The sequence below is a fragment of the Thamnophis elegans genome, chromosome 2, assembly GCF_009769535.1.
Source record: "Thamnophis elegans isolate rThaEle1 chromosome 2, rThaEle1.pri, whole genome shotgun sequence".
Taxonomy (NCBI): domain Eukaryota; kingdom Metazoa; phylum Chordata; class Lepidosauria; order Squamata; family Colubridae; genus Thamnophis; species Thamnophis elegans.
The window spans coordinates 88,239,057-88,251,886 of NC_045542.1; the positions used below are offsets into that span (position 1 = coordinate 88,239,057).

At 34.2% G+C, this 12,830-nt stretch overlaps 1 protein-coding gene across 3 annotated transcripts in view; it reads right to left on the reverse strand.

The window, feature by feature from the left end:
• Positions 1–1,637: 1,637 nt before the first annotated feature.
• Positions 1,638–12,830, reverse strand: part of FAM13B (family with sequence similarity 13 member B) — a 64,118-nt gene continuing 52,925 nt past the window's right edge. For 2 of the 3 annotated variants that reach the window (XM_032209403.1, XM_032209404.1), the window contains 6 exons: positions 11,624–11,707; positions 9,903–9,998; positions 8,051–8,134; positions 6,581–6,753; positions 6,038–6,139; positions 1,638–2,674 (listed from right to left, as the gene is read on the reverse strand). In XM_032209403.1, the coding sequence (XP_032065294.1) occupies positions 2,557–2,674; positions 6,038–6,139; positions 6,581–6,753; positions 8,051–8,134; positions 9,903–9,998; positions 11,624–11,707 (657 nt within the window). In that variant the 3' untranslated portion in view covers positions 1,638–2,556. The remainder of the gene's footprint in view (positions 2,675–6,037; positions 6,140–6,580; positions 6,754–8,050; positions 8,135–9,902; positions 9,999–11,623; positions 11,708–12,830) is intronic. The other variant, XR_004254665.1, reaches the window with a different exon arrangement.

Consider the following 12,830-nt stretch of genomic DNA (forward strand, 5'->3'; position numbering starts at 1 on the left):
CTTTGAAATGGGAAGTAACTGGCAATATATGATTTTTTTCCACCATGGGCAAATATTTATGTCTGTTATAAATGGCAGGAACATGCTTGCTTTTGCTTAAATTTAAGACAAAGTCACGCAGTAAATTTAATTCTCCAGCAAATTTAAGTGCTGCATATCAAATATATTGGAGATAATGAGAGGGTTTTTTTTAACCTACAACTGGCACGATATAAAAAGGGTACATTTTCTAAACCAAAGAAAAGTTTGTAAGAGAGACTTATAGGCCACTTTTCTATAACATCTTGACTTATAAAAAGAAAAATTGAAGTTAATTTCTAATCAATCACCTTCCAACTATTATCAGTTTGGATAAACCACTGTCGATAAACCACCAGAGAGAATTAGACTCAAACATTTTTTTAAAAAAACTTTAAAAAAAACAAAAAAAAAACTAGCAACGCTTAAGAATTACACTTACCAAGATTTAGAGGCAAAAATGTAAACAGTATGCGTGCGCACGCACGCATGCACGCACACATACACACACAAAACACAAATATAAATATGACAATAGAAGTTTTTTTATTATAAAAATCTATACAATGAAATGCCAGACATAGCAATCATTCATATCTGGTTTATTTATATATATATATATTTATATATCTATATATCGACATATAGTTTTTACTTATATGAAAGTAAAACTGTGTTATCACAAAATGCCTAATTCTACCATTTATTGCTCAATAAGATGGCACAACACACACTCTTAGCATAACTGATGCCATGCTTGCTACAAACAGCCAAACACTGCAAAGCACACACAAAAGCAGCTGTTGATTCTGAAGTGGAACCAATTTGATCACTCACTTTATAAAAATATTGGGATCATATAGATTTAAGCATTATAAAGGAGGAATATATTATTTAAAACAAACATTTAAATAGTGCATATTGATATTTTGCATGTGTTATATAAAACATTCATGTACAACACTATACAGTACACATAGGTTTTGATGTTTGATGCACCAGTGATTGCAGATTGATGGAGTAACTGAAATGTACATTGCACAATGAAGTTGAACAAAAGCCACGGAAAAATCTCCAGATTATTTCCCGATCTTGTAATTTACTACAGTCCACTAAAACCCTTCAGGTTGTATAAAAAGGCAAAACATTATAGTATAAATTCATTTTAATAGTCACTTTTGGGTTCCAAAAGTACATGCCTAGAATTACAATAAAAACGAGAAATACAACCAATAGAAGTATGGAGTCTCTAAAATCTATTTTCTACCTATTGCATGTTAACACATCAATCTGATGAGTTTACATGTCATTATTTCACTGAAGTTCATTTTCTGGTTTTTCAGAAAAGCAATGAAAAACAATTTGTGTTGGCATTAGCTGTTCATAACACATGCAGCAAATAGGCACATGCAAAAACATGGCCACAAGACAAAATAGATCCAGAAGGTATTCAACACTTAGGATTTAATCCAGTCAAACCACAGAAGCAGGGCCTATGTGTAAAGGATTCCATATAAGCCCCTTTTCCTCTGTACTGTATCTCATGTAGGTACTCAAGTCATTTAGAAGGATTTTGGAGTGCAGTTTAAAAAAATAATCAGCCGCTGTTGTGTTATGTATACTAGGCAAAAAAAAAAAATCAGTTAAAAAACGCTCTTGGTTCTGAAGCTTTGACATGCAAAAATCGTGTCATATCTGCATGAGGCAGATCACTTCTCTTTCCACTTCTGTAAATGGAAGTAGAAAGGCTTCTTTCAAATCTAGTTTTGTCCAGCTTGTTCAATACATTAATTGTAGCCCTTGTAAAATAAGTTTGTTTCAGATACAGCAAAAGTGGTGTAAGCTTACTGAACTGAATGAATCTGAGCACCAACACAAGGGTAAGATGCAGTCTCCAATTCAGACTACACTGTCACCAGTAGACAATAAATAGAAATTAACAGTAATGTAAGTCTTGTAGGCAATATGTGATATAAATGTTCAGGTTTTTCCAAGTTTTAAAAATACAACAAGCAAGGTCACTTTCTGGTTTGTCCATTGTCATCTGAAACCGGAGAATGTACTTTATATTTCAATATCCATCTATCATTCTACTATATGAAAGATGCCATTTGCAATCAGTTATTCCACGCAGTCCTCTGAAAGGCATTGCAGTTCCTTTATGGTATTCAGGAGTATTCTTAATTGGCTGCCATTGTCTTCCATACTAAAAAGGCAACAGAGGAGTTCAGTGTAATACTAATAAATGCAGATGAAGCGAAGTTAGCAGGTCCAACATTTCTGAATGTTTTTAGAATGAAAGTCTTTTGAGAACAAGATGTAAATTTTTAAAAATGAGAAAAAGAAAACAACCCTTAAAGTTGGACAGACTGAGTCGCAATTTAAAAAATTTTCATTAACTTTCTAGAGTGGACCTACCTGTCCTTCTAAAGTGTACAAAAACAGCATTCTTTCAACAAAGCAAGACAAAAGAATACTCCTAACAGTACTATGGGCAGCATATGAAAACAACTGTTCTTTGTTATGGAGAAACATAATTTATTTTGATGGATCTTGTTTGCTGATAAGGACTTCAAGAAGACGCAGTTTAGCTTTAACTTTCTTGTACTCTCGATATTCATCAAGCATGGGTCCACGATCCTCCTTCTGAACATTCCTGAAAAAAAATAAAATTTGTTAAAAAAACTTGGCTGGCTTACTTTTTTAAAGTAGATGGTGAGGGCATCAAGTTTAAGTTTTTCACTCTACAGATTTCATAAGAATAAAGGACTTGATAGAATCCTTCCTTTTGATAAACATAAGCAATGCCTCAAATTATGTCTTATGACTACCTAGACTACTGAAAATGGCCAAGCAAAAAATCACATTCATAGCATTTCATAAAACTGAGTAGCATTGCACTGATATCTTATGAATGATAGACAGAATGATAGAAAAGTGCAAGACTTAACCCTTCTGGAAAACTGAAGCCATGGAAAAAACACCATCCCATCCCCCAAAGAAACAGATCATTAGGAGGGGAAATGGATTTCTGCAGTGTGTACATATTTTAGAACGATAGACACAGAGATAAAAAGGTATAAATAATGCTTCTAATATTTATCCAACAATTATTTGCACCAATAAAAGGAAACAAGCCCATGTCTGAAGCAGAGCTATGTCCTTCCTCTTTTGTTTTCTTTATAAAAACGAATTTAAATGTAGCCTGAAGAAACTAATGTATTTGTGTCCTTTAATCAAGAATTGTACTATATTGCTTATCTTCTATGCAATAGAATTTTACCCTGATTAACTGTAATGAATCAAGGATGAGTAGTGATATATAAACTTTGCCTTAACTATTACATGTGCATCACGTAAACTCTTGTAAGTTGAGGATTACCTGTAGTGCTAAAATGTAAAGCCATGGGAGAAAAAAATCCAGAAAACTTTAAGAAAAAAAAACTTTCCTAAAGTTTTCTGGTTTTTTTTCTCCCATGGCTTTACATTATAGCCCTACAGGTAGTCCTCGACTTGCAACGGTTCATGTGGTGGCTGTTCAAAGTTACAGCAGCAGTGGAAAAAGTGACTTATGACTGTATTTCACTTACGACCGCTGCAGCATCTGCATGGTCATGAGATCAAAATTCAGATGCTTGGTAACTGGTTCATATTTATGATGCTCCGGGGGTCCTATGATCCCCATTTCCAACCTTCTGACAAGCAAAGTCAATGGGGAAGCCAAGTTTACTTAACCATGTTACTAACTTAACGGCAATGATTCACGTAACTGGGGCAAGCAAAGTCGTAAAATGGCGCAAAACTCATTTAACAAATGTTTCACTTTGCAACATAATTTTTTGGCTCAATTGTGGCAGTAAGTTGAGGACTACCTGTACTTTTATCCAAATGCAATGAATATCTTATTTGCCAAAGTAACCTCTAGTTGTAATGGGCCTACGCTATTGATAAGTCTGCAACTTTTTTTTAATCTTGTTGGCTGTTCTACTAACAGGAACAATCAAAGACTTTCAGGACACATCTCTTTGGGTCCTCCCTCCAATTTCCCATTTTTTTAAGGGATGGTCAATGAGAAAGTGGTGTATCTGCAGCCCCAGAATATCCTAGAGATAGATTATTTGAAGCATGGGCAGTCAGAATTCAGGCCCAGGCATGAAATTGATGCGTTGGGTCATTTTGGTTTGTCAAGGTTTGATTCCTCAATGCCTTTTGATGTCAATCATCTTGGTATATTTTTGCACTGACTTCAAGGGTTGTGGACTAGGAGCATTGTTTAAAGTGCCTCTGCCATTTCCTAAGTAAACAATTCCAATGAGGGTTTGGCATGGCACTTCCATGTGGAGGCCTAGAGGTGTTGATTTTCTTTCCCCTATTTTTTAATATCCATATGACACCATTGAGAGAAATCATATCAATTTCAGATACAATACTATCCATACAAATTATGATACTCAGCTACCGGTATGTACTATCAGTGATGTTACACAAGCCATGACCTGAGTGTGTAAGCTACAAAAACTTTGAAACATCCACATGAAACTCCACAAAGATCATTCTAAGGTATGAAATTAGTTGTTGTCTATATTCCTTTGACAACCAATGCTCCTGTCACCAAATTCAAAAAAGGAACTGGTACCACTGACAATTGCCTGAACTGTATCATGGGGAGATACAGGGAGAGAAAAGCTGAAATTATGCCCAAGCAACATAGAATTATTGATGGTTAATAACAAACCAATCTCAAGAGAAGAGATTCTATTTGGGGTGGGATTCCCCTTGCAGATGTACATCTGCAGCCCTGATTTTCAGATGACATGGGATTGATAGATGACAGCTGCATCAGCTTACATTTGTACAATGATTAGAGCAGCAGCTATTTCTATTTTTAAACTAGGTAGATTTGGAAAACTATTTTTTGCTTTGGTTACATTTTACCTTGGCTATTCCAACATACTTGAAAGTGAGCCCACCTTAAAAAGTGCAGAGAAATTGTAACTAGTGCAAAACTACAAAATGCAGCAACTGAAAATTGCTAAACAATAAGAAATACAGTAACTATATGTCATATGGATTACAAGGGCTACACTGCTTTGCAACCAAAATTAAAGGTATTTGCCAAAATGGTTTAAAATCTTATTGTATGAATGAATGCCTGTCAGGCCCAAAACCAAGAATGACAGGTGGACATTTTTTCCAAGATCAGTTCTCTATTGTTTTACATCTATAGGAAAAAATCTGGCCAGACTGAGGAGTCCACTATCTGCATCTACAATAACTGCATCTACAATATAAAATGTGGATTCTTAGAGGAGTGGGCTATTTTCACTCTCCCTCATCCAGGACACCTGGGCTAAGTTGCCCCTCTGGAATGCATTTTCTTCTTGAGGGTCCATCTTCTTACTACATTCTATCACACTATCTCTCACTATGAATCTCTTTTGCATTTAAGATTTGTAAGGCAAGATATTCTGAAGGTGGCTGCATTGCCCAAACGTTTCTCTGGCACATGGGAGAATCACTCATAATTCATGAACTGGAAGGTGGGGAGGGGAATTCCATATAGCCACCATTCTGTCCTGCTTTACAAGAGAAGTCAAGATGCTCTTTCAACTTCATTTACTATTACATCTTCAGTTTAATGTATGCTTTTTCATTTTTTTATAGTGTGCATCTTACTCTTAAGCCAGTTTGACTGCTCTAGTTCATAGAAGGTGATATAGAAATCAAATTCATTTTAATTATATAGTCTCTGGCATTATCAAAGAAACTTAATCTAATCTTTTGTGTCTCTGAAAAAAAAATCTATTTTCAATTGTTTCTAATAACTCAACATTAGATTTTCTTTAAATAAAATATACATAAATATATATTAATACATTTTTAAAAAAATCTATGTGTATTAATTCTCACTAAATAGCACCCAGCAAAACTAACGCTTCAATTAAAACAAGCATGTTTCCACTTTTATTTTTATTAACAAGGCAAATCTAGGGCAATCAGTGTTATATATTAAACTGACCTCCCATTTTGTTGATAAAATCCTTCTTCAAATTCCCGTAGGGTTTTGCGCAATTTCTTTTTTTCACCTCTGGCTTTCCAAAGTTGTTCTAATAATTCAGGCCTAGAAACACATTGTAAGAAAATACTCTGGCTAATCAGTATCATCATTAGTGGCTCATCATCTAAAGGAGCACAACTTAATTAGATAACATTTTAGAAGCTTGTATCGAATATTTTTTTATTTCTTTCTTTAACTTGTTCTCTTGCTAATAATTTAGATAAAGAAAACTAAAGAAGTGGTAAGTGATAAAACTAGTGTTACATTTCAGGAGAATCTTCACGGAAGGGGTATGCAAAATGTTCAAGAAGATTTCTGATGTCAAGGCAGCCATATTAGGATCGGACACTTTTCTAGCCCATTTCAGAATGGCCCATTTCAATCTAGCAATATAATATTTTGTGTATCACTTATCTATTTTGGATTTAATCAGAATCCACAAATGATTTTTAAAAATAAGCAGCAGTACATTTGTTTGGTATTTGCAATGTCATATTTACTTACATGGAAGCTGCTCGGATACTAGAAAGTCGAAGCTCTCGAGTTAGTTTCTCTTGACTTTCTTCAACATCAGATTCTGAGTTTTCCACAGGGCTAGTAGCAATGGGATGTATTTGGGCACTGGATTTTAATATATCAGTCAATTCTGAAGATATATCACCATCCTCTTCCTCTTCCTTAAAAATAATAGACAGGTTTTAAGGATTCAAATAATGGGACATATTTTTTTAAAAAAAATATTACTACTGCAGATTTATTCATATTTACTTGTGGCAATTGATGGTTAAGAATTGTTTGGGCATTAATGTGAAGTCTAGTGTTGAAGCCAACAGTGGTTCTAGCACCCTGGGAAATACAAACAATGGGAACAGCAAAGCACAGTAAACAATGGAAAAAATCACTTGCTATTGTAAATTGTCTTTTTGTATGGTTCAGTGTTTTATAACAGAAAATTCCAGAGGCACTATAAAGTATAACAGAATTGTAGGTGTAAATAGGATCAGTCTAAGAAAATATTTAAAATCTTATTTTTCACCCCAAAGAATTGCAGGTGTAAATAGGAACACTCTTAAGAAAAATATTTAAAATCTTTTTCCACCCCAAAATGCTTTAATACGATAAAACATGTTATAAAAATAGTTTTAGAGCATTTGTACAAATAAATATGTATTTAAAGAATCCAAGTGCACTGTAAAGAAAGTTATCTGTAAAAGCATTCAATAATGGAATTCATAAAAATAACTCCATATAAGCGTTTATATATCATACCTATAACCTAAATAAAAATAACCTTCCTTTTAAAATGTAATACAATTGTCAAAAGTGCAAGAAATACCCTCTCCCCCAAAAACTAATATAAACTCAAGCATTTTAGGCCTCCTATTGTTTTACAAACTATAGAAGCCATGTTATCCAGGATATTCTGAATGCAGGATCATTTATATTACGAAGCTTCTATATTAGACTTCACAGAAGATTTTAAGTAGGAGATCAATAAGATCTTCAAATTTTCATGTTACAGTACCTCATTCTTTGTATTAATAACATTGGGTTATAATGTTTCTGGCCAATTATAATGGGAAGGCCAGAGATATCACCAAAGGAACACTTTATATTAAACAACTTAAATCTAGGCAGTTTTATAATTTATTTATTAATTATATTAACAATTGCCAAGTCCCTAAGGATTCTCAGCAGTTTACATATAAGACCCAACATATATAACTAGAAAGTTCATAAACTTTAGTCCACAAAGTAATAAAACACATAGAACAAATTAAATTAATCAAACAAGGCTAACTAAACCAAGATGGGAGTTTTCTAGATTGATTGAACCAGCTAGGCCAATTCCTTTGAGAGATTAGACTACAGGAGATAGGTAAGTGCAAGCACTGTATGGCTTTATAAGCATAGCATTTTAAACTTAACAGAAGTCTCTTGGCAACTAATGCAGTCATCTTTATTGAGAAATACCTTAATTTCCTCAAAGAAATGGGCTGTTTCTCCTTCTATGATAGGTTGTAACATCTGGCTACGCCTTTTAGTTGATGGTGATCCCTGAAATATAATTAAAAGGTGATAATGCTTTAAAAGCTATGTTCCTATATATTTAGAGCATATGCCATTCTAGTTTACATAATTTTTCCTGAAACATGGTAATTCTATCTTCACTGTTTTTATTTGTAGGATAAAGTGAGAATAAAGAATATTGACTCAAACTATAGAACATTCATTGCGTATACACTAATGTTAAAAAGAAAAATAAAGTATGGGAATTCAAAAGGAATTTGAATTCTTAATACAAGAAAGCAAATGCAATAGATATAAAAGAAATGAGATGATATTACTGGAAGGCATCAACTGAAGAAAACTGTTTGCACAAAAGAAGGAAACTACAGAAAAGAAGGACTTTAATTATATGTTAAAATATCTATCCTTGCTTGGAAATCAAAGTAAATAAAATTTGACAATACTGAAGAGACTCTATCTAGTGTAAAGTAATTGGAGACATGAATAAAATGAATGTTTGTAAGCCGCCCAAAGTTACCTTATGGTAAGATGAATGGCCAATAAATTTTATAAATAAATAAAAGCAATACTATAATTAGTGCATAATATCTCCCATTCACTCAAGAAAGTACAAACAATATTTTTAAGAGGCATAAAGAATAGTAATGAAGAACTTTCATTATCATAACATTTATTATAAGGCAATTTCTAACTCTGAAAACTATCCTCCAGATGATAGAGGAAGATATCAGCTTTCTCTTACTTGACTCTAGGGATTTGTAAGTGTGTGCATGTGCAAAAGTGACCTATGATGCTAGAATTCCTGATTACAAGGGCAATTAAAATATAGATGAACAATAATAAGCTCAGAGTAACCACAAATGAAATTCCACAAGAGAAACAGCAAAATGTATATAGTAATGTATTCTATCAAAAGGAGGATTGAACCTTGGGATTGAAACATGTTTGAGTTTAAATCTTTTGGACCACATAAATGACATCTAAGCTGCTAAATGAACTAATGGTCTGGGAAAATATGTATGAATTGTCTTGAGAGATATTGGAAAAAAAGTGACATATCTTTGAACTTAGGGAAACATGGGCCATTGCAATGATGTTAGATGGTAGGTTACCCTCTTAGTCATCAAAGATATACTCAGTATGGAAATTAGATTAAATCGACCAAATGTTATCTTACTAATAGCACTTAAACTTATATACTACTTCACAGGGCTTTACAGCCCTCTCCAAACAGTTTACAGCATCAGCATATTGCCAACTTCCAACTTCGGAAGGATAGAAGGCTGAGTCAACCTTGAGCCGGTAAGGACTGAACCCCTGGGAGTCAGCAGAATTTGCCTGCAATACTCATTCTAACCAATGCACCACCACATCTCCTTATCCTTATCTATTGTTACATGGTATTAATGTTCTAATGCCAAGCATTCCAAATATATTGAAGCCTTCACACCAGATCACAATATGTTCATAGAAAAAGATCTTCATTTCCAACAATCAAAGCCACTTGAAAGGATAATCAAACACTTGTTGATGAATGGTAGCATCAGCGAAATACATATTAAAAATTTCTGTAAATGATAAATACCTCGGAGATTGGAGTTAATTTAGAGACTGGTTATCCATAACCAATAGACCAGGTAAAATAAGAATAAAGATTTCCCTAGTTATTTCTTATTATAGTCATTGTGAACATTAAAAGTAAATTAGAATAATGAACAAAAATCAGCCCAAAACAAGTTATCAAGGCAAATAAATCACAACCAGAAAACATATGAAAAACAGATTCTATACTCACAAGGATAGGAGTAATGCTTGCTCGAGTTAACATCTGTTTCACAAGCCTGTATCTGTCATAGAGGGGTTTAACAACATGTCTGTCTTCTCTGGAAACCTGAAAGAAAAAAAGAAAATTCAAACACTGAAAATGAATAAAAGGGACTTGCCTTAAAACTAACAGAGTAATATAAAGATGGCAAAACTAAATCACACAGAAATAAATCAATAACAAATTGGGCTTGATAGGAAAAAACAGGCATAAAGTGGTCAAATAAAAGCAACAGGGATAGGAAGGGCACTTATAAAAACTTAACTACTCAATACTTATCTACTGTATGGGGGGGAGGGTCCTTGCAAGACAAAATCTATCATGTGTGGTTTGCTTCATGACTGTCCTGTTAAGCAACCATTCAGAGTTATGACAGCACTGAAAGAGTAACTTTATGATCCACCCTTGTATTTTTGATTGACACAGCATACCTGCAGTCACACGATCAACATGTGGGCACTATGCAACTGCATTTACAATTGTTGTAGCATTCCACAGTCATATGATTGCCATTTTCACACTTCACACTTTACATCTGGCTTCCGCCAAGGAGAGCCAATGGAGAAGCCGGCAGTAAAATTGCAATTTGCTCTCGTGTGATGTCTTGCTTAAAAATCAAATGGGAAGTGACATTGTAAGTCTGTTGTGATTAGGTGATGTTTCTTTAGTGGCCATGTTGCTTAGCAACAAAGTGCCATTCTCAGTTAGGGTAGATAAATGAAGAATACCTGTATTTAAATTTAACATGTGAGCCATATACCAATTGTATGCAGGGACTCAGAAGTATAGCTTTAAATAAATAATAAACGAACTCTTTGAGATAGGTGCCTATTTTATAATACGAAGCAGCAACACCTCAATTCACACCAGTAAAGCAACCCCATCTTTTCAATTCCTTAGATTTTAATTTCAATTTTTTTAAAAAAAGTCTACACGATATAGACTGTCAGCAAAATCAAACTCTTACACTTTAGTTAGTCCTCCACTTACAACAGTTCGCTTAGTGACCGTTCAAAGTTACAACAGCACTGATAAAAGTGACTTATAATCACTTTTCACACTTATAGCCATTGCAGGGTTCCTATGGTCATGTGATTTACATTCGGATGCTTGATAACTGACTCACATTATTGAGAGTTGCAATGTGCTGCATGTAATCAACTTTTGCAATCTTCTGACAAGCCAAGTCAATGGGGAATCAAGGTTCAATCAACAACCGTGTTCGTAATTTAACACCCACAATGATTCACTTAACAAATGTGGCAAGAAAAGTCATAAAATGGGACAAAACTCACTTAACAAATGTCTCACTTAGTAACATAAATTTTGGGCTCAATTGTGGGCCTCATTTGAGGACTACCTGTATTTTCTTCTCAAATTAATAGATCTTAAAATACTTCTGAATTATGTTTCTGAGATTACATTTAGATAAATATTGATGAATGTTGATGAAAGTTTTAAGGAACAAATTTCTGAAAAGAAACTACAGTTTCTTTTATAATTCTTAGAATTCTATTATTAAGCTGTTTTGAAGGATTCGGTCCTATTTATTCTTTGGTGTCCAACACAATTCCTTCAGTCTAAAGCTACTAGAAGAAACATTGGGGCAAGTGTTCAGTGATTCTTTAAGATGATGTCAACAGTGTTTTAAATAATTCTAAACAGGCAGAAGGGAGAGTGTGAAATATTACCGGACGTCCATGCTGACTTTCATAGAATAGGAGACTTTTTTGGAGTGATGTTTTTTCTTCTGCCAGATGGTCTTTCGTCATTTTCTACAATGAGAGAAATGAAACTGTTTTATCCCATAGCCATTTTTGTTTTTATACTTACTTGTGGAGCTAAAATAATAAAATGGAAATAGTTAAACTGAAAAAGAATTATGATGAAAATATTTTTCTTCCCATATCGACTTCTTAAAGCAATGCAGAAGTTTCTCGGCAGAACAAAAGGCAATGCAAAACGTTATTTAAAACAATCCGTAATATTAAAAATCAATTTATAGGCCTTGAAGTTTCTCTCAAAATACTAGTATTCTTATTTATGTTTAAACATCATTAGGGACAGTGCTAGGAATTCCAAAGTCAGAATGCTAGCACAGAAAAAACTCAGACCTAAGTATCCATCAACCTAGCCTTTCTTGATTTTGGAAAAAAAGCCAAAGATTACAAGAAAGCTCCAGGAGAAAAGTGACTTTCTTTGAACTCTTTAAGACTTCAAAACAATTTTGAGGATCTTTATGATAAATCAAAACCAATGCAATTGGTTCATAATCTCTGGACTGCACAACCATAGTATAAAATTTTATTTTGTCATAGCTGAATGTCCCTACAAAGGGACGTTCTACAAACCTGTATAAAACTGAGTGAACATTTTCAAAGTAACTTTAGAGTAATACAGCATATAGAGGTGATTTTAATACTTTAATACCATTGTCAAATTAAATTAAGAATTAGCAATGGCAGTCAATAGAAGAATAAACAATCAGAATAAGCAATACATATTCTATCTAAGTTGAAAAAAATGTGTCCTTATTGCAGTGGTGGGTTCTGGATCCCGTTGCAACCGGTATTGTGCAACGGGGCCTGGCATCCACCAAATGACCGCACGCAGCGCGCACATGCATCCTACCCTCCAGCAATGCCTATGTGACGCTCCAGCTGCTTGGCGGAGCATCATGCAGATGCCGTATGCTCCATGCACGTGCACAGAACTGTCAAAAAGTTCAAATACAAGTAAGGACGACGGGCGGGCCCTGCAGAGAACCCTACCAGAATGGTACCTGGTGCTCCAGGCAGGCACTGGTAGGCCTGTACCAGGGCATACCGCCTGCAACCCACCACTGCCTTATTGTAACAAAGAAGCAAAATATAACATTTTAAAGCCCTGAAGTAACTT